Genomic DNA, 23,492 nt, shown 5'->3' with positions numbered 1-23,492 from the left:
GCGCTGATTACAACATCATTATAATATTCATGTATGTTCCTGAGACGTGAACTATAGACCTGCGCAGAATTATGTATCTGGAACGCGTCCAACCTGTAAACCGCATTCGACACACATACCCAGTCGAGTGAAATGAGCTTCAAAAGATTAGTATCCAAAGTATTTCTTTGTTCAACTGAAGGAGGGAATATGCAAAAACGAACCAATTCTACACCAAATGGATAATAAAAATAGGCATATACGTCCTTTGCAATTAGGGACAATGGAAAAAATAGTATGTTGGGTTCCATTCAGCATTTGTGAGGGTTTCAAAGACTCCATAGAGTTTTGGTCACGTGTTAATATTAATTGTTCCATTATGAAAGAATTGTAGCCTACTGTACATACCCCAGTGTGATCAAGTCAGCTGACATGAGAAGGCCTAAAAGGCTAGAGTATTTAGGTCAGACATGTTTTTCTTTTTCTCAGAAAGATAGTCACATGCAGAAAAACAAAGCAGAAACACAAAATTAAACTCAACAAAAACGATTTGACTTCTGAAATAAAATCGTGTCTGTCTGTGGAATCAACAATACAAATGTGTTATGAATGAAGACTTTAATTAATATCAAAAGTAGTACAATGTGTTGTTCCTCAATTTACAAGAGTGTATAACATGACACCACCATCCAATGTTGGTACAGAAAAACATTAAAGTCTCAATCAGTTATTAAATTATTTGGAACATTTAAAGCAGTTGAGATCACACTCTTGCTTTCCCATAATGCATGCTGTCCTACCCAGGATTGCATTAGCTCAGTCCGGGCCACATTGCCTGGCTGGCACTCAGACAAACGCTTGCTCTTTAGAGCACCACCCATCAGAGTCCCTGTCTCTGAGCATTGATGTCCTAGAAATGACTGAACGTGTCAGTGTAGTTGCTGATGACTCAGAGAAGTGGGTCATGGTGGAAACTCACACACTGGCCAAACGTGCTATAGCCACATGAACCCAGCAATGTCCTCTGAATGGGGAAAAAAAGTATGCTGGGAAAAACATTTAACAGGGAAGTCTGTAAATGTCACAGAGTGGTTTGCTAGTCATACATCAGTGTGGGCCCCTTTGGCAACGAAAGGAACTTACCCAGAAAACAAAACCTTTAGAGATTCATGATGTAATTAATATAATTGAATATAATTAAAAAGTAGTGTTAGTGTAATTTACCCAAATTAGAGTTTAACCAACACATTTTGCCCAATTGGCAACACCAATCTATATGTGCTTCCTTCATCAACTATTTCACTCACACTCACACATCTCCAATCAGACTTAACCGATCCTCTGATGTTGAATGGGAAACTATCAAGACGTTCAATAACACTGTTTTCTCTGAAAATACAGAGTTGATGGTTGCTGCACGTCAGTAATTGGACGAATGACACAAAACAGCATTTAATTCCGTTTGATCCCTGAACAGTGCTGCCTTCAGCCCCTAGGTGCCCTCAGAAAACCTGGAAGATCTGGGTGTATTTTAGAGGTAGAATGACAGCTGGCAATATTCACACTTTTTTTATACGTGCCTTCTTATTTATCGGTCTCTTAACAAACATCTAATAAAAGAGTAATAGATGCATCAAAGTTGGTATTTTATGTTTTCTTAGATTAGGCTATACAAAATGATGACAACAAGAGTAGCCTACTAAAGGGTAGAACAACTAAATGGATTCACACACGGTAGTGACAACGCACACATGGTAGTGGCAGTGTGTGGCGAAGCCTTTAGTCGTATCATAATGAGAAAAAACCTCCCCTACTTCACCCACCACTAGATGATGATCTGACACTTTTATGTTTTTTAAGGTTATGTTACAGGTGCATGTAATCTCCAGTTCAGTGATACCAAACTGTAGGCTGCCTCTCTATTATCTCTTCCCGACATCCACGACCACAGCAGACATTATTTCTGATCACGCACACAGCCCTGCATCTCTGCAGTCATTTGTACCCGGCAACAACCGGAAGCGCAACAGAATGCCCTGAACAAGGCGACTGTGCTGGCAGCAATTTCATAACGCTCTCCTGTGTGATTTTTTTGGAGGGGGGTCTATCTCTGGGAAATACTACATTATAGAGAGGAAAACCTTTTGACTTAATCAAGTATCCACATGTGTCCTCGAATCACCTTTTTACTCGGGAGAAAGCAACATCAAGGCGTGCCTGGCGATTATTGGCGGATTCTTCAACCTTCTTTGATGACAAACTAATGGTGGGTGCCGGGGATGGGAATGGATGCCATGGGGCTGCCCAAAGTGGGACATTTTGTCTGCGTAATTTAGATAATTCTCCAAAAAAGTATTTATTTCTACAGTCCTTTAATTTCTAATTAGAAAACGGAGAGGGAGCTGTTCCGTTTTTCAAAGCTGATGGAAAAATAGAGGGAAAGAAGATGCCTGGAAGGCCCTTAAACAATAAAGATCAATTATTGGTAACTGAATTTTCCATGATGCGTAGGCCTAACCTAAATATGTCCTATTCAAATAATTTTGATAGACCTTGGTATAGCTACTTAAATAATTGAGTTTAGGGTCATCTTTATTATAGTCATCTTGTGATTTTGTCAGGGTATTACCAGAGTTTACATATCTTTTATGCATTTAAAAAGAAAAGCACAACTGTGGCGTAGGTTTTAAAGGGAATTTGTCTTGTTGGGTAAAATAAGCTCTTTAGAAGATAATACTATGATCCTGCTAGTTATCACAGCTTTGTGATCAAACCTCATTCTTATGTCAATGGATCAAACACTGGATCAGGCGTGAAGTATAGCCTCTGACAACATTGTTCTTTCGGCATTTTTGATCTCCCAGAGAAAATATAGTTCACCACAAATTATACTTGTTCCCTGCTGTAGCCTAATTTAACCTTGTCACAGCGGATATCAATCGAATGTTGTCGATCACTGTGATCATAATATTGTCCCCTCTGCTGCTGTTTCTGTATCAGGTCTATAAAACAGATTGTTCCAGCTGACCCACCTAGAGAAGGTGTCACTTCCTGGTATTACAACCTGTTAGATTCATATCAGCAGTGGCAAAAAGGCTACAAACTATGGAACAGCCAGAAAACGATAACCGACTGTAGCTGACACTTCGGCCCCTGGGACTAGATAGGCCGTAATATGATTATTGCCGAAGAAAGACTATGAGAACTGAACACATATCAGTCAATAAATTATTTCGATTTTTTTCCCACTGGGAAAACACGTTTTTATTTATTAATCTGCGACATAGGCCTGTCATAACACATCAACATACATATATTTGTAGGCTATAAATCATAATCAGTCTGTTCGAACTCATCATAATGTATAGGCCCTGCATAATGTATAGTTTCGCCGACGACCTAAATGTATCATACGTCCGCAATCACTCGACAAAGTAGCCAATTTTTTCTTCAAAATTGAGGAGGGATGCAAGCAGTGTTTGTGGGCGCTTGGCTATAGTACTGTCGTGTGTGTGAATGGGAAGGGTGGGTTGAGGGTGTTGGCTCTACCAGACTAGCTGGGTAGGGCTGAGATGTTGCTATGAGAAAGCCGTTGGAGCCTTCTCTATGGAAATAACTAAAGCCTCAATTATAGCGATATAGCAGCTGATCCTTCGTATTGAAAATCTGCCATTGATAAAATAACCTGTTTGATTCCCTCATGTAACATCTCATGCGGCCATATAAACAAATGTGAGATTAGCCGAAATCTAGGCGTTCGTTTTCGGATGTGTAACACGCACCCTTTTTCATTTTCTGTTGTTGTGTCCACTTATTTAGCCGATATTTACCTTCCCTCCGCAGCCTACCAGGGAGCACCTTCTGGATGAGAGATAGTACATAGCCTACCATACAAGAAGCACTGTGTCAGGCTGCATTTCAACTTTGATTTAACCGGTTATGGTAACAGTCAATCAGATGTCATGAATGTGTTGCTCATAGGCTGCTGATAATGGTTTGAATATGATAATGGTCCTTTATATATTCTCATCTGTTGTTTGACTGGTGGGCCAGATAGCATTTCTTTCACCTCATATCTAGGGTATGTCTTTCACCTCAGTAACTTGCTTTTGCTTGCGGTTGACAGCTTAGAACATTGATTTTGTACCATTTTGTTGAAGTATAGAAAAAAACTGCAATTCCTAGTGCTATTGTTAATTGAAATTCCTATCTCAACTTTCCATAATCGTATCATGTGTTTGCGTGCATGAGAAAACGAAATCAATACGCATATTTAGTCAAGACATGTGATATAATATACAAAAAGGGATATGCGCCCTAAAACGAGTATGATGTTAATCGTTACATCATTCTAGACTCTTATGTGGGTAATGCCATAACTTTTTAATCTCTCCTTCTTGGGCATATCTCTTGAGAAATAATGGAGAATAAATCGTTGACATGCACACAACCAGCAGCCACTGTAAAGGGGATATCAGGCATTTGTGCTAGACCTACCGGCATTTCTGCACTTAGCCTAGTGCGGTTAAACTTGCAGCACCATACACAGCAGCACATGCACGAAAATAACCCGTTCAAATCCCTCAATCAACAGCTCCCATCCACGACAGAAAGTAGCCTAGTAGTGGCTTTGTTGACAAAGTGATGTGTGTTTATTTTAATAACAGACTAAACAACTCATGTCCAACTGGGCACACACTGGTTCAACGTTTTTCCACATCATTTCAATACAATTACGTTGAACCAACGTGGAAAAGACGTTGCATTGATGTCTGTGCCCAGTAGGGTTGGACTTTCAATGTGGTTTTTGGTCGGCTATAGTAGGCAATATTGCACTTAAATGCCAAAATTCTCTCGCACAAATAAAATGCTGATGAAACGTCTGCTGGCAATTACAGTGCGTTTGAGAAAGTATTCAGACCTTGACTTTTTCCACATTTTGTTACTTTACAGCCTTATTCTAAAATTGATACAATCATTTTTTCCCCTCATCAATCTACACACAATACACCATAATGACAAAGCAAAAACTGTTTTTTAGAAATGTTTGCAAATGTATTACAAATAAAAACAGAAATACCTTATTAACATAAGTATTCAGACCCTTTGCTATGAGACTCTGAAATTGAGCTCAGGTGCATCCTGTTTCCATTGATCATCCTTGAGATGTTTCTACAACTTGATTGGTCCACCTGTGGTGAATTCAATTTATTTTACATGATATGGAAAGGCACACATCTGTCTATATAAGGTCCCACAGTTGACAATGCATGTCAGAGCAAAAACCAAGCCATGAGGTCAAAGGAATTGTCCGTAGAGCTCCAAGACAGGATTGTGTCGAGGCACAGATCTTCAGCATCGAAGGTCCTCAAGAACACAGTGGCCTCCATCCTTCTTAAATGGAAGAAGTTTGGAACCAGTAAGACTCTTCATAGAGCTGGCAGCCCTGCCAAAGTGAGCAATCAGGGGAGAAGGGCCTTTGTCAGGGAGGTGAACAAGAACCCAATGGTCACTGACAGAGCTCCAGAGTTCCTTGTGGAGAGGGGAGAACCTTCCAGAAGAACAACAATCTCTGCAGCACTCCACCAATCAGGCCTTTATGGTAGTGTGGCCAGACGGAAGCCACCCCTCAGTAAAAGGCACATAACAGACCGCTATGAGTTTGCCAAAAGCACCTAAAGGACTCTCAGACCATGAGATACAAGATTCTCTGGTCTGATGAAACCAAGATTGAACTCTTTGGCCTGAATGCCAAGCATCATGTCTGGAAGAAACCTAGCACCATCCCTATGTAACGGATGTGAAACGGCTAGCTTAGTTAGCGGTGTGCGCTAAATAGCGTTTCAATCGGTGACGTCACTTGCTCTGAGACCTTGAAGTAGTTGTTCCCCTTGCTCTGCAAGGGCTGCGGCTTTTGTGGAGCGATGGGTAACGACGCTTCGAGGGTGACTGTTGTTGATGTGTGCAGAAGGTCCCTGGTTTGCACCCGGGTATGGGCGAGGGGACGGTTTAAAATTATACTGTTACACCTACAGTGAAGCATGGTGGTGGCAGCATCATGCTGTGGGGATGTTTTTCAGCAGCAGGGACTAGGAGAATAGTCAGGGTCGAGGGAAAGATGAACGGTGCAAAGTGCAGATAGATCCTTGATGAAAACCTGCTCTAGAGTGCTCAGAATCTCAGACTGGGGCGAAGGTTCACCTTCCAACAGGACAACGACCCTAAGCACACAGCCAAGACAACACAGGTGTGGCTGAATGTCCTTGAGTGGCCCAGCCAGAGCCCGGACTTGAACCCGATCATCTCTGAACATCTCTGGAGAGACCTGAAAATAGCTGTGCAGCGACGCTCCCTATCCAACCTGGCAGAGCTTGAGAGGATCTGAAGAGAAGAATGGGATAAACTCCACAAATACAGGAGTGCCAAGCTTGTAGCGTCATACCCAAGAAGAATCAAGGCTGTAATCGCTACCAGAGGTGCTTCAACAAAGTAATGAGTAAAGGGTCTGAATACTTATGTAAATGTAATATTTCAGTTTTTTATTTTTATACATTTGTTAAAATTTCTACAAATCTGTTTTTGCTGTGTCATTATGGGGTATTGTGTGTTGATGATTGATGAGGGAAAAAACAAATTTTAATTTATTTTTTGAATAAGGCTGTAACATAAGAAAATGTGGAAAAAGTCAAGGGGTCTAAATTCTTTCCGAATGCATTACATATAAAGTCAATAGACGAAGCCTACTTTTTCACAGACTTTTTCATTTTGCCTGAGAAGACTAAAAAGCTTCACTACATTGAGACTAATTTCTATTTGAGACCACTCGACCCAACTTAATGTGGGTCCATGTGAAAGCGGGGAGCCTGTTAGAATTAGTGAAACATGGAAGGGGAAGGCTGGGGTTGTCAGCCACTGAGGTCAAGACCCCTGGTCAGGTTTTGTTATGAACAGGACAGGGCTATGCATGGTGAAAGACAGAGAAAACAAATGTGCTGTCATTTGGGGTCAGTAATGATAGAGGAGACAATGACTCAGCCTGGTCTCATAGACTGGACGTAATATAGTAAATGTAAATCCAGGACACTGAAATTAGCACAACATGTTATGTTTGGTATAGTTACATAAGAAAGAAGGTTACTTAAGGCAGAAACTAAAGTATACCGCATACGTCTTGTAACCCACATGTTGCTTGTTTGATTCTCATCATTGACAACTTTAGCATTTTAGCTAATTAGCAACTACTTAGCATGTTAGCCAACCCTTCCATTAACCCCAACCTTAAACCTTCAACCATAACCCTAACCTAGCTAATGTTATCCACCCGGTTAATGTTATCATTAGCCACCTAGCCACCTAGCTTACGTCTAGCAACCCAAATGTTGAATGTTCGTATCTCACGATGGACAATTTTGCAACTACTAAATCCTTTTTAGCTACTTTGCAACTACTTAGCATGTTAGTTAACCCTTCCCCTAACCCTAACCTTAACCATTTAACCTAACTCCTAACATTAACCTTTACCACCTTTTACCCTAACCCCAGCCTGGCTAACCTTAGCCACCTATCTAACATCAGCATTTGCCACCAAGCCACTTAGCTTATATCTAGCAACCAAAAGGTTGCATTTTCGATTCTCATCACAGACAACTTTAGCATTTTAGCTAATTAGCAACTTTGCAGCTACTTACTACTTTTTTAGCTACTTTGCAACTACTTAGCATATTAGCTAACCCTTCCCCTAACCCTAACCGTAACCCATTGGCCTAACTGCTAACCGTAAGTTAAACCCTAACCTTAACCCATAACTCTGTTAGCAACCTAGCTAACATTATCCACAACAAATATAAATTCGTAACATTTCATACATTTTGCAAATTCATAACAATTTATAACTTACATATCATACTAATTGGAATGTCCCTGATTTAAATGTACTATGTTTCATCTACCCCTGAGTCCAGGTTGAACGACATTCCAGTTTTGTGCAGCTGGCCACCTCAAAGTCATGATGACATGTCACCAGCTTCCAGATGAAATTTTTTTGGGGAATAATCTCAACAGCAGCTAATATCCCCAGTTGTCATTAGTGAGTAATACACGTGTGCTATAGATAAATCAAATCGAATCGTATTTGTCACATGCTCAAAATAAAGACAAAAAAGCTTGTAATAGGTCCAAGGGAGAGACTTGGTACGAGGATTCCAACCTGGCCTTGATTAAGGTTTTGATAAAGCTTTAAGGAAGTATTTTTTTTCATGACGCATTCTCACCATACCTGTTGAAATGTGGTACACCAATAAAAGATAGAATATCATTATATATATATATATATACAGATATTTATATTTACTGTACCATTATATCTATGTTTTTGATTGTAGAGCAAGGTACCTACTGGGCACAAACTGGTTGAATCAAAATAGTTTCCATGTCATTTCAACAAAACAATTCAATGTGATGGTTTTGAATCAATGTGGAAAACTGATAGGATTTGCAAAAAGTCATCAACGTAAAGGAATTTTTGGAATGTTTTTATTTTTTCAACTTTTCACCTTTAACCTAAATACAATGGCATTGTTAACATTTTTGATGATCTGAAATCAAATGAAATTGTATTTGTCAAACGCTTCGTAAACAACTGATGTAGACTAACTGAAATACCTACTTATGGGCCCTTCCCAACAATGCAGAGAAAAAAAGCTAAAGAAAATAAAAAATAATAACACTAGGAATAAATACACAATGAGTAACGATAATGTGGCTACTGTATATACAAGCGGTACCAGTACCGAGTTGATGTGCAGTTGTACAAGGTAATTGAGATAGATATGTACATATAGGTAGGGATGAATTTACTAGGCAACAGGATAGATAATAAACAGTAGCAGATGTGTATGTAATGTCAAACGAGTTAATGCAAAAGGGGTCAATGCAGATAGTTAAATAGTTAACCAATAGCTACCCGGACTAACTATTTAGCAGTCTTATGGCTTTGGGCTAGACACTTTTCAGGGTCCTGTTGGTTCCAGACTTGGTGCATCAGTACCACTTACTGTGCGGTAGCAGAGAGAACAGTCTATGACTTGGGTGGCAATTTTTAGGGGCTTCCTCTGACATCTCCTGGTATAGAGGTCCTGGATGGCAGGGAGCTCAGCCCCAGTGTTGTACTGGGCCTTATGCACTACCCTCTGTAGTGCCTTGTTGAAACAGAGTTTGGTACTCTCTAATGTGTGGATAGGCCACTGGGAGTAAACAGATACCAGACTGCACTCTGGTCAAAGAGTGATGACAGACACAGAAGCCCAGTCTAGGAGTTATGATGAAACAGAGTATTCATGTGGTCTGTGTACAGAGGGAAACTGGATAAAAGAAAGAGAAAATTACTACAATGTAAATCCAATAAACATTAATGTCAGCAATCTCCATACACAATTTACAACAAGAGAAAAATAACACACCATAATTCCTCTTAGGATAATTAACATTCAAATGAATCGCATAACTGTACAAAATGGTAAGACAACTGGTGAAGAAAGTTACACCTCTACATACACTTTTATTTTATTTACATTGAACAATAGCAACAGCAGTATTATAAAAATGAAATAAGTATTTGTTCTGACTTACATTTGGTCAAAAACTGATAAATATTCCTGCAAAAATTTGAATGGTCTGATCACCACCGAAGCCAACTCTCAGTTCCATTTGTATACTAACAATTGGTTGCCATGGTGAATAATCCAATAATAATTGGTAGGACACATGAAAGGAAACATCAAATACTGGCAGAGCAATAACATTTCCTTTTAGATCTAAGTAAACTTAGAGGATTCTAAATTAAAATCTAACTGGCTTTAATACACTTGTGGTCAGATGCCAAGCAGTTGCCATACCAAGCGATGATGCAGACAGTGAAGATGCTCCAAATGGTGCATCTGTAGAACTGTTTGAGGATCCATTCCAAATCTTTTTAGTCTCCTGAGGGGAAAGAGGAATTGTTGTTGCCCTCTTCACATCATTCCTTAGTGATGTGGACACCAAGGAACTTGAAGATCTCGACCCGCTCCACCACAGCCCCATCAATGTGAATGGGGCCGTGCTCGGCCTTCCGCTGTTTCCTGTAGTCCATGATCAGCTCCTTTGTCTTGCTGGGGTTAAGGGAGAGGTTATTGTCCTGGCACCACATAGCCAGGTCACTGACCTCCTCCCTATAGGGAACTAAGCACGCAACTCTGAGGGGCCCCTGTGCTGAGGGTCAGCATGGTGGATGTGTTGTCGCCTACCCTCCACCTGGGGGTGGCTCATCAGGAAGTCCAGGATCCAGTTTCCGAGGGAGGTGTTCAGTCATAGGCTCCTGAGCTTAGTGATGAGCTTGGAGGGCACTATGCTGTTGAACACTGAGCTATTGTCAATGAACAGCATTCTCATACAAATGCTCCTCTTGTCCGAATTGGAGTGTGTCCAGGGTGTCTGAGAAGATTGTGTTGATGTGAGCCATGACCAGACTTTCAAAGCATTTCATGGCAACAGGGCAATAGTCATTTAGAAAGGTTATATTGGCGTTCTTGGGCACAGGGACTATGGTGGTCTGATTGAACATTCTACGTATTACAGACTGGGTCAGGTGGAGGTTGAAAATATTAGGATAGACACTTGCCAGCTGGTCAGCGAATGCTCTGATTACACCTCCTGGTAATCCGTCTGGCCTGCGGCCTTGTGAATATTAACCTGAAGAGCGAGATCACACAGTCATGCATGGTTCAGTGTTGCTTTTCTCGAAAGAGTGCATAGGAGGAATTTGGCTCATCAAATAGGCTCAGGTCACTGTGCAGCTCACGGCTGGTTTCCCTTTGTAATCAGTAATAGAGCTGCCACATCCGACGAGTGTCTGAGCTGACTTAGTAGGATTTGATCTTAGTCCAGTAATTGATGTTTTGACTGTTTGATGGCACGTCGGAGGTAATAGCGGAATTTATGATAAGCGTTGGGATTAGTCTCCCTCTCCTTGAAAGCAGCAGCTCTAGCCTTTAGCTCAGTGGGGATGTTGCCTATAATGCATGGCTTCTGGTTGGGATATGTATGTACGGTCACTGTGGGGACGTCACTTTGATGCACTTATTAATGAAGCTGTTTATTGATGTGGTAAACTCCTCAATGTTATCGGATGAATCCCGGAACATATTCCAGTGAAATGGTCCTGTAGCTTAGCAAAATGGTGCCGGAGGAGATGGCCACCGTTTTACGGTCTCCTAACCAATTGTGCTATTATGCTTCACGGAATCGTGGCTGAATGACGACATGGATATTCAGCTAGTGGGATACACACTGCACCGGCAGGATACAAAAGCACACTCCGGTAAGACGCGGGGGGGCGATCTGTGCATATTTGTAAACAGCTGGTGCACGAAATCTAAGGAAGTCTCTAGATTTTGCTCACCTGAAGTAGAGTATATTGTGATAAATTGCAGGCCACACTACTTGCCTAGAGAGTTCTCAGCTATACTTTTCGTGGCTGTTTATTTACCACTATAGACAGATACTGGCACTAAGACCGCACTCAGTCAGCTATATAGCTATATAAGGAAATAAGCAAACAGGAAATCACTCACACAGAGGTGGCGCTCCTAGTGGCCAGAGACTTTAATGCAGGGAAACTTAAACCAGTTCTACCAAATCTCTATCAACATGTTGAATGTGCAACCAGAGGGAAAAAAATTCTTGATCACCTGTACTCCACACAGAGACGCGTACAAAGCTCTCCCTCGCCCTCCATTTGGTAAATCCGATCACAACTCTATCCTCCTGATTCCTGCTTACAAGCAAAAATTAAAGCAGGAAGCACCAGTGTCTTGGTCCATAAAAAAATGGTCAGATGAAGCAGATGCTAAACTAGAGGACTGCTTTGCTATCACAGACTGGAACGTGTTCCGGGATTCTTCCAATGACATTGAGGAATACACCACATCAGTCACTGGCTTTATCAATAAGTGCATTGAGGATGTCGTCCCCACAGTGACTGTACGTACATACCACAACCAGAAGCCATGGATTACAGGCAACATTCGCACTGAGCAAAAGGGTAGAGCTGCTGCTTTCAAGGTGCAGGACTCTAACCCGGAAGCTTACAAGAAATCCCGCTATGCCCTGCAACGAACCATCAAACAGGCTAAGCGTCAATAAAGCACTAAGATTGAATCATACTACAACAGCTCCGATGCTCGTCGGATGTGTCAGGGCTTGTAAACTACTACAGACTACAAAGGGAAGCACAGCCGCGAGCTGCCCAGTGACACGAGCCTACCAGACGAGCTAAATCACTTCTATGCTCGCTTCGAGGCAAGCAACACTGAGGCATGCATGAGAGCATCAGCTGTTCCGGACAACTGTGTGATCACGCTCTTCATAGCCGATGTGAGTAAGACCTTTAACCTCTCTAGGGTATGTGGGACGCTAGCGTCCCACCTGGCCAACATCCAATGAGATTGCAGAGCGCCAAATTCAAATACAGAAATACTCATTATAAAAATTCTGAAAACAAAACATATTTTACATAGGTTTAAAGATTAACTTCTTGTGAATCCAATCACGGTGTCAGATTTAAAAAATGTTTTATGGCGAAAGCATACCTTACGATTATCTGAGAACATAGCTCAGCAGACAAATCATTACAAACAGTAACCAGCCATGTAGAAGAGTTACACAAGTCAGAAATAGAGATAAAATGAATCCCTTACCTTTGATGATCTTCATATGGTGGCACTCAGAAGACATTCATTTACTCAATAAATGTTCCTTTTGTTCGATAAAGTGTCTTTATATCCAAAAACCTCCGTTTTGTTCGCACGTTTTCTTCAGTAATCCACAGGCTCAAACGCAGTCAAAACAGGCAGACAAAAAAATCCAAATTGTATCCATAAAGTTGTGTTAAATTGTATTTATATTCAATCCTCAGGTTGTTTTTAGCCTAAATGATCTATAATATGCAACCAGTCAATAACGTTGTCAATATAAAAGGTAAACAAGAAAGGCACTCTCTCGGGATTGCCCATGAAAAAGCTCTGTGACACGGTAGGGTCCACTCATTCAGACTGGTATTACTCCCTCATTTATCAGAATACAAGCCTGAAACAATTTCTAAAGACTGTTGACATCCAGTAGAAGGCATAGGAGTCCTAAGTCAACTGATACTGTAATGGCATTGAATAGAAAAAATAGGAAAAAAACTACTTCCTGAATGGATGTTTATCAGGTTTTTGCCTGCCAAATCAGTTATGTTATACTCACAGACAATATTTTAACACTTTTGGAAACTTTAGAGTGTTTTCTATCCAATCTATGTTTTCTATCCAGTTATATGAATATCATATCATCTGGGCCCGAGTAGCAAGCCGTTTAATTTGGGCATGCTTTTCATCCAAAATTCCGAATGCTGCCCCCTACCCTAGAAAAGTTAAAAATGTCAACATACACAAGGCTGCAGGGCCAGACGGATTACCAGGATGTGTGCTCCGGGCATGTGCTGACCAACTGGCAGGTGTCTTCACTGACATTTTCAACATGTCTCTGATTGAGTCTGTAATACCAACATGCTTCAAGCAGACCACCATAGTCCCTGTGCCCAAGAACACAAAGGCAACCTGCCTAAATGACTACAGACCCGTAGCACTCACTTCCGTAGCCATGAAGTGCTTTGAAAGGCTGGTAATGGCTCACATCAACACCATTATCCCAGAAACTAGACCCACTCCAATTTGCATACCGTCCAAACAGATCCACAGATGATGCAATCTCTATTGCACTCCACACTGGCCTTTCCCACCTGGACAAAAGGAACACCTATGTGAGAATGGTGTTCATTGATTACAGCTCAGCGTTCAACACCATAGTATCCTCAAAGCTCATCACCAAGCTAAGGAACCTGGGACTAAACACCTCCCTCTGCAACTGGATCCTGGACTTCCTGACAGGCCGCCCCCAGGTGGTACGGGTAGGTAACAACACATCTGCCACGCTGATCCTCAACACTGAAGCTCCCCAGGGGTGCGTGCTCAGTCCCCTCCTGTACTCCCTGTTCAACCAAGACTGCATGGCCAGGCACGACTCCAACACCATCATTAAGTTTGCTGACGACACAACAGTCGTAGGCCTGATCACCGACAACAACGAGACAGCCTATAGGGAGGAGGTCAGAGACTTGGCCGGGTGGTGCCAGAATAACAACCTATCCCTCAACATAACCAAGACTAAGGAGATGATTGTGGACTACAGGAAAAGGAGCACCGAGCACGTCCCCATTCTCATCGACGGGGCTGTAGTGGAGCAGGTTGAGAGCTTCAAATTCCTTGGTGTCCACATCACCAACAAAGTAGATTGGTCCAAACACACCAAGACAGTCGTGAAGAGGGCACGACAAAGCCTATTCCCCCTCAGGAAACTTAACGGGCTATCTGCATTGTGTCCCACCACCCGCCAACCCCTCTTTTTACGCTTCTGCTACTCTCTGTTCATCATATATGCATTGTCACTTTAACGATACCTACATGTACATACTACCTCAATAAGCCTGACTAAGAGGTGTCTGTATATAGCCTTGCTACTCTTTTTTTCAAATGTCTTTTTACTGTTGTTTTATTTCTTTACTTACCTACAGACACACACACATACCTTTTTTTCGCACCATTGGTTAGAGCCTGTAAGTAAGCATTTCTGCTCATTGAGTGCAGTCTTAGTGCCAGCACCGGATTGTTGCGGTAATAGATAGCTACGATATAGATTAAAACTCTCTTTGTAAATAGTATGGTCTGCAGTTTATCATGAGGTATTCTAACTCAGGCAAGCAAAATCTTGAGACTTCCTTAATATTAGAGACCACACACAAGCTATTGTTAGCAAAGAGACACACGCCTCCCCCTTAACCTTACCTGAAGCTGCCGTTCACTCTTGACAAAGCACTCTTGACAAAGTCCTTGTTCTTCAGGTCCCGTTGATAGGATAGTGATTGTACGTTCACCTATAGAACAGAGGGTAGAGGCATTTCATTTACTCACCGACGTAGTCTCATCAGGGAGCCCACTCTTTTGCCTCTCTTGCGCCGTCTCTTTCTCTTTTGAGTCCCGGGGATTAGGGACTGGTCCGGAATGAGCAGGTACATCCAACAGCTGCTGATTTGTTGAAGTAGAAATCTTCATCCAAATCTTATGCCCAGAAGCTGTTTTCGGACATAGAAAATGAAAACCTTGGCTATATTAGATTGATTTGTCACCCCTCAAGGCTTGAATATGAAATCTATGCTTTATTTTATTTTACAATATAAAATATTTAATTCTGAATAATTGGTTCTATTTTTCAGGAAGCAGGTGTCAGCTGTTCATTGCACTATTTTCATAACTGCTGCTACTTGTGCATGTGCTCTGCTCATTCAGTGCATGCACTCAGATGTGTAACCACAAGCAATATGCATGCCATGACTATGTCCTAATGAAACTGTTGTGAAACTCTTTATTCAACTGTTGCGAATATATATATTTCCTATCCCATTTGGAAGATGTACTGTACAGAATAGAGTAGTTTGAATGTTTTCAAAATTTATTTTTGTCCTTTTGGTAACTATAGTATAAAGGTTGGCTTTGGCTTTGGCTTTGAGGTCAATTTGTCATATGCAGTAAGGCCAACAATAGGATGAATTTTAAATAAGCTACTGTGGCTGAATTTAGTACACAGTTACAACTGGCAAATTTGGTACAGAAAAACTTTTACTGGAAAGCCATTTCTTGATGACTTCTTCCATTTAATGAAGGAAAATTATATGCGCCTACTAGCCATTAGATTGATTAGAAGATGTGTGAGTAGCATACAGTACTAATGGCGATCATAGGCACTTATGAGTTCATTCCAAATTCAGGGTCAATTTGTGCACAGCAGGCTAAAGAGTCAAACTAGTCCATCACAGTTGTGATATTAAAGGTATTTATAGTATAATGTCTTTAATGTATTTATTTGCTTTTCAAATCATTAATATTCACAACCCACAACACCACCACTCACATGAAGAATATGGGAAGATATGATAATCTGCCATAACAGAGCACAAAGACACCTTAAACAGAGGTTACAACAACTGCTTTCGTTTCACTAAATCCCTTGATGGGTTTTACTATGTTGACATATTGACGTGATTTATGTTAAATCCAATCCAGCATTGACCAGTGTGTTAGTGATTGATTTCTTGGATCCGACAAGACAAACAATGCATTTTATTGCACTGTAAAGCCAATGACAAAGTGATAAAGCAGATGTGACAGATGCAGAAGGAGCAGTAGTAAAGGGATGCTTGATATCGCCATCGCAGTGTCCCTGTGCATCATGTTACTACTCTCTGAGTCGATTTGGAAACTCAGCCTCTCCCTCTGTTTCGTTCCTACTCTTTACACTGTGACATTTTATAGTGGAAACTTTGGGCTCTGGACGAGACCATGCCTCCTAGCTGTTGTCTGTGTGATTGGCTCTGGAACAGAGATTAATGGGTTAAACTAGAAGTCGCATCTGATGCGAAATCCCTCCGTTTAATCCCATGTATTATAATGTCACATCTGACAGAGTTTTCCCCAGGTAGTTGCTGTGGATTGAAGAGCATGGGCAGGTCTCTCTAGACCTTTTAGGACCAGGCACTTATAAAGGTTGCAAATTTCTGCAACAGAAATATTTTTTCAGGTTGAATGTAGTTTTTCGGATATCATTGCCTCAGTAGTCGACGCTCAGTCACTCCACTTGCCTCTTACTGGAGTTTCTCCCTCTTGTTTCTTCAGCTCTTTCTAATGCAGGAGGCGAGCCGTTCACTCTGAAAGTGCAGGATGAAATGATGGAACAGCTACTTGTACCGCCAGGACCAGACAGCTTCCGCCCGTTTTGTCGTGAGTCCCTCGATGCCATCGAGAGGCGGATCGCTGACGAGAACGCCAAGAAGTCCAAGGCGAAGCCCAACAATGATGACGACAATGGGCCTAAGCCCAGCAGTGACCTGGAGGCTGGCAAATCACTGCCACTCATATATGGGGACATTCCCAAAGGATTGGTGTCTACACCACTGGAGGACTTGGACACCTTTTACAGCAATCAGAAAGTGAGTGGGATTGGTCATCCCAAAGAGCTTGGCTTTGAAACCAAGGAGAGGATGTTTGGATGAGTTGTGAAGGGTTAAGGCAGTATTGGAAAGCATTTGGATCCATGTCATATTTTGAGCAGAGAGTTTATGTTTATGCAAACTAGTACTGTCTATCCTGTCATGTGTATTCTGTGCAGTGAGATATCTCTATGTGTCCGGCACTGTGATTACCCAGAGTTGCAGTAGCACAGGCTATCTCTGTTGTCAGATCCAAGTTCAGTTGTTATTATGTAGGACAAAGTGATGAAGCACACTGTCATCCATCCAGAGCTTTTGTATCCAAGGTGACAGAAAAGCTATGATTGATAGGGCTCCCGTCTGACAATTTCAGGGGAGACATATCACGACACCACAGAGTACCACTGTGCTCTACAATGTGTGTTATAGCAATAACAGAAGCTGGTGTTGTGTTGTCCTTATTTTTGTGAATAATTTCCATCACTCCTAAGTGACCAGGAATATGTGTTGACACACTCTCTCTCTCTCTCTCTCTCTCTCTCTCTCTCTCTCTCTCTCTCTCTCTCTCTCTCTCTCTCTCTCTCTCTCTCTCTCTCTTTCTCACAGACCTTTATAGTGTTGAACCGAGGGAAGGCCATCTTCCGCTTCAACGCCACTCCTGCATTGTATGTCTTAAACCCCTTCAACCCTCTTAGAAGAATATCAATTAAGGTTTTGGTACACTCATATCCTTCGATTAGGAAAGGATTAACCACATTTAATGTTTTTGAGGTCAAATAAATATGTGTCCTATATTGCATGTCTGAATCTTGTTTGTACAGATAATGATTTAAGCATTAAGGCCCGGGGGGTGGGGGGTGGAGTATATGGCCAATTTACCACGGCTAAGGGTTGTTCTTATACACAACGCAAAGCGGAGTGCCTGGACACAGCCCTTAGCTGTGGTATATTGGCCATATACCACAAACCCCAGAGCTGCCTTATTGCTATGATAAACTGGTTACCAACGTAATTAGAGCAGTAAAAATATATCTGTGTTATATGGTCTTATATACCATGGCTGTCAGTCAATCAGCATTCAGGGATCGAACCACCCAGTTTATAATGCACTTCATACAACGTGTGGGTCTTATCCTGAATGCTGATTGGTTGAAACCGCATTCCAGCCAGTGTCTATTCCACAACTTACCACCGGCTAAATCTATGACGTTAAAATGCCTGTTAACTGCGCAATTCACTGTCCCATCAGCCCAGCCAAGCAATTTATAAACTTGATCTCCACTATAAAAAGCATCTAGACATTATCTCACATTTCTTTGAGACTAACATTACATTTTCAACAACGGAGATTTGTATAAATCTTGCTGTCTGTCTCTCCAACATTTGTAACATTGTTTCAATATGCAAATTAGATCTCTAGCTGTCCCATAGTAATGAACATGTCAAAGAAATATCAATAGAAAACAGGTAAAACAAAACGAAGTGCAGCTAATTTTCTGCCTTTCCAGCTTCAGTTTGAAGGGATTGTGTTAACTGTGTTGTTGGCTAGCTCCTCTGAACAACAGTGTCCTGACGAGTGAGCACATTTTCTATGCCAGTCGAAATCGTACCTCATTAGCTCATTGTTATGGATGTATCCAAATAAATGTATTCAGACAACAGCTTAAACAAACGCAAATGCAGCTACTTTGCTGTTATTCTGGCTGCACTTTTTGATGTGACTGTAAGTTAGCCGTAGTTGGCTTGCTAGCAAGCAAGGGATAAGAATGTTGCCAGCCAGTATTTGTAATAGCACATTTCGAACGAATGACTGAACAACTGGCTTGCGTCTCTAGATACAGAACAAAAAGACTGACCGACTGGGTAGCATCCATAGATAGTGAACAAAAAGACTGAAAATGCATCAAAATAAAATGTTCAACAAAAATATGTCAATCATTATTTGAATATGTTGGTAACCCGTTGTATAAAAGTGATAAGGCCCTCGAAGGCGGTGGCACAATATATCCTCCAAACACAGGCTTCTCGGGCATTATTACCGAGTTGTGAGAGGAGTACGTTCTATGCCAGCGTCAAGTGTTGTATTGCATGATATGTGTAATGAATATTGAATCAATAGGTCTGGACAGTTCAGTTTCCTTGACAACTGCCTCCACATTGTTCAGCATGGTAATCATGTTGACTATCCTTACCAACTGTGCGTTTATGACCCTGAGTCAGCCCCCAGACTGGACAAAGAATGTCGAGTAAGTCATCGTCTTACCCCGAAATCAACACTCTTCCACAATACACACACAGTAATCTATGTAGACTAAACAGTCCTCTTTGTTTCCAACAGGTACACATTCACTGGAATCTATACATTTGAATCTCTTATAAAAATTCTGGCAAGGGGCTTCTGTGTAGGGAAGTTTACTTTTCTCCGAGACCCATGGAACTGGTTGGATTTCTGTGTTATTGTCATGGCGTAAGTATTCTCTCATTTTCCTGTTATGATCAGTATTAGGAGTCTGTAGCTTTAATAAGGACTATTATTAGCTTCTGATATTATTACTTACCTATAGTGTGTAACTATTGGCAACACTGTCCACCGGGGTTCCCCAATAGACAGCCCGTGATCCAAATTCAGCACACGGGTTATTTTATTTGGCCCCCAAAGTATATATTTTTTGTTTATAATTTTCATTGTTGGACATAAAAGACTGTAAAATCACCCGAAAATCAACCCAAAAGTGATTTAAATTTAGGAAATCTGTTCCCAAGCATTCCCAAGCATAAATAGAGAGGCATATGTGATTGTATCCCAATGTAATCAAGGTTTGAAATTATTCGGTTTTTGTCAAATACTAAATATGTTCGTAATTCTTGCGGTAAATTTGCAGTATACAAATTATTTATAACTTTGACCTGGCCCCCCCGACCATCCGCTCAAGGAAAAATTTGCCCAGGCTGAATGTAATTGGGGACCCCTGCTGTACAGTCACTAATGTCCACTATAAAAATTCTCACAACAAACCCACTTCTACACTGCTAGTAATTTTGCCTACATGTATTTCTACTAACACCTACCAGACTTCACTACGATTTGTTTTTGCTGCTTGAGGCAGATGAGTTACAACAAGTACAGGGTGAATGTCGATTTAGATTACAACATCGATTCTGTTTGTTGTTCAGGGGCAACATGCCACCTTGGTTTATTCTTTGTGTTGTTAGTGCCTTCATTGTTGGTGGCTTACACAAGAGAACAGTCGTATTGCAATACTGCGTTAGGATGGTTGCAAGTTCCTGTATGTACAAAACCATGTAGACATGATGAATATCGAGGCACTCATACTGCTCAGACTAACGTGAACTTTGATAGTGTTCATCCTTGTTAATTGTCCTCAGACTCCTCACACCTATTGTCTACCCCACCGTGTAATAGTGTTTTAAGGGGTTTAAGGTCCTTGCCATGTAACATGAAAGTCTTTTTTCCTGAACTACACAAGCTCTATTGTAATTGTCAATTTTCCTGCAGGTATGTAACAGAGTTTGTAAACCTAGGCAATGTTTCAGCTCTTCGCACTTTCAGAGTACTAAGAGCTTTGAAAACCATTTCAGTTATCCCAGGTAAGGAGTGCCTGCTGCCAGTTGTCAGCCAGCCCCTTCCTTGTGTCATGTTTCCTCCGACTGCTCCCTGTTGTCCTGTCATGGCGTCTGTTTGTGACCTACCCCTTATTACAGATATGTCACAGAGTTTGTGGACCTGGGCAATGTCTCAGCACTGAGAACGTTCAGGGTTCTCCGAGCTTTGAAAACTATATCGGTCATCCCAGGTGAGAGCAAGGTTAAGGGTTAAGGTTTAGGGGCCAAAGGGTGGTAATGTACTACTCACTCCATCAAAGTTTAAGGGTCACTTCACCTTTACGTTTTTATTTAGGTCTGATGGTTTGCCTCTCATGTTGTAATATGGCCAGTAAAAGCAGTAATCTGAAGCAGTTCCTTGAAATGGAAAGGATTCCCTGCTTTTAGACCTACTATTTTATTTCTTAATTTGTTTATTTCTCCAGAACAGACTTGGGGGTCTAGTCGATTTTGTTTGCATGACTCTGTTTACATCTAGCTTGTGTAATTGCGTTTGTGGTGCTGTCCAGCTCTCCTCTCCTTTCTTTGCTGTTTGGGATGGTTGCTTGTCATTGTCCTCCCTGACTGGGGTGTCTACCTTCATTCAACTGCTCCTAACTGTGCTGTTGGTCTAGTAAGGGTGTGTCATATGTCAGAGCTAATCGTGATGCATGTCCACCCTCACAGACATGCATGCTTTTGTTATTGTACTATGAGACATATTTTCTGATCCAAGCTCTTAGTAAGGTTTATAGCACACTGGCATATCTACAGTACAGCATACATACAGTGCATTTGGAAAGTATTCAGACCCCTTGACTTTTTCCTCATTTTGTTACGTTACAGCCTTCTTCTAAAATGGATTCAATTGTTTTTTTTTCAATCAGGTTCAAGTCCAGGCTCTGGCTGGGCCACTCAAGGACATTCAGAGACTTGTCTTGGCTGTGTGCTTAGGGTCGTTGTCCTGTTGCACCCCAGTCTGAGTGCTCTGGAGCAGGTTTCATCAAGGATCTCTCTGTACTTTTCTCCGTTAATCTTTCCTTCGATCATGATTAGTCTCCCAGTCCCTGCCACTAAAAAACATCCCCACAGCATGATGCTGCCACCACCATGCTTCACCGTAGGGATGGTGCCAGGTTTCCTCTAGGCATGATGCTTTGCATTCAGGCCAAAGAGTTCAATCTTGGTTACATCAGACTAAAAAAATATTGTTTCTCATAGTCTGAGAGACCTTTACGTGCCTTTTGGCAAACTCCAAGTGGGCTGTCGTGTGCCTTTTACTGAAGAGTGACTTACATCTGGCTACTCTACCATAAATGCCTGATTGGTGGAGTGCTGCGATTGTTGTCCTTCTGGAAGGTTCTCCCATCTCCACAGAGGAACATTGGATCTCTGTCAGAGTGACCATCAGGTACTTGGTCACCTCCCTGACCAAGATCCTTCTCCCCCGATTGCTTGGCCAGCTTTAAGAAGTCTTGGTGGTTACAAACTTCATCCATTTAAGAATGTTGGAGGCCGCTGTGTTCTTGGAGACTTTCAATGTTGCAGAAATGCATAGGTACCTTTCCCCAGATCTTTGCCTCGACACAATCTTATTCTCAGAGCTCTACGGAAAACTCTTTTGACCTCATGGCTTGGTTTTTGCTCTGACCTGCGCTGTCAACTGTTGGACCTTATATAGATAGGTGTGTGCCTTTCCAAATCATGTCTAATCAATTGAATTTACCTCAGGTGCTCCAGTCAAGTTGTAGAAACATCTCAAGGATGATCAATGAAAGCAGGATGCACCTGAGCGCAATTTCGAGTCTCATAGCAAAGCTTCTGAATACTTATGTAAATGTTATATTTCAGTTATGTTTAATACATTTGCTAAAATAAAAGTAAAACTGTTTTTGCTTTGCCATTATGGGGTATTGTGCGTAGATTGATGATTTTTTTATTTGTATTTAATCCATTTTAGAATAAGGCTGCAACGTAACAACATGCGAAAAAAGGAAAGGGGTCTGAATACTCTCCGAATGCACAGTATGTCAATTGTGGCGAGAACTGCCTGGACATTATAACATTATAACAATTATATTGGTTTTTATAATCACCTGTAGAGCAATAAAGAACTTTATTTTAAGCTACATTGTCATTTATGGATGTGTGCTATAAACATATTACTGGGATTTGGATCTAAGACAGAAAAGATGATGTGCTTATAATGGCTCATATAATTCTAGTGGAGAAAAGAACATGGGATAACTAGGGTTGCAAAGATATCGGTAATTTACCAAAGTTGCCAGAATCTTCAGTAATTTGGGTAATTAACAGAAAATCCACTGCAATATATTGTACATTTGGTCATTCATAATCTAATAACTTAAAAAAAAAATATTCACATATAGTATTCCTTTTGTATGTATGTGTCCGTATTGTCTGAGTTTCTAGTAGATAGACCACATGGTTTTAAAGAAAATAGCCTAATTAATTTAAAAAAGCATCTAATCAACAATGGCATTATTTTCATTTAACTCTGCAATTATTCCAACTATTGTCTTTTCTTCACAACTGCAATCAGTTTGACGCCAAAACGTTGATAACAAATACATATTAACCTAGTAAAATAAATAGAAAGTTTGCATAAAATATATAAAGGATATTATGCTGAAATGCTAATATTAAACACCAATAGTATTCACTAAGTTGATGGTTTATATTTAAGATAATGTTTTACAGCTTTGTTGTTTTATATTTTGAATTCATCTTATTTAATGCTGTCATATATTTTACATGTGATAAGGCCACA

At 41.0% G+C, this 23,492-nt stretch overlaps 1 protein-coding gene across 1 annotated transcript in view; it reads left to right on the top strand.

Annotated features, from left to right (window-relative positions):
• Window positions 1–2,056: 2,056 nt before the first annotated feature.
• LOC135519603 (sodium channel protein type 2 subunit alpha-like) overlaps window positions 2,057–23,492 on the top strand; it is a 55,672-nt gene continuing 34,236 nt past the window's right edge. Inside the window, exons 1-6 of the mRNA XM_064944836.1 lie at window positions 2,057–2,245; window positions 16,785–17,098; window positions 17,705–17,823; window positions 19,255–19,344; window positions 19,437–19,565; window positions 20,822–20,913. Of these exons, the coding sequence (XP_064800908.1) occupies window positions 16,835–17,098; window positions 17,705–17,823; window positions 19,255–19,344; window positions 19,437–19,565; window positions 20,822–20,913 (694 nt within the window). The 5' untranslated portion in view covers window positions 2,057–2,245; window positions 16,785–16,834. The remainder of the gene's footprint in view (window positions 2,246–16,784; window positions 17,099–17,704; window positions 17,824–19,254; window positions 19,345–19,436; window positions 19,566–20,821; window positions 20,914–23,492) is intronic.

Source organism: Oncorhynchus masou, chromosome 29 (assembly GCF_036934945.1).
Source record: "Oncorhynchus masou masou isolate Uvic2021 chromosome 29, UVic_Omas_1.1, whole genome shotgun sequence".
Classification (NCBI taxonomy): domain Eukaryota; kingdom Metazoa; phylum Chordata; class Actinopteri; order Salmoniformes; family Salmonidae; genus Oncorhynchus; species Oncorhynchus masou.
This window is presented reverse-complemented; position numbering and strand designations above follow the sequence as displayed.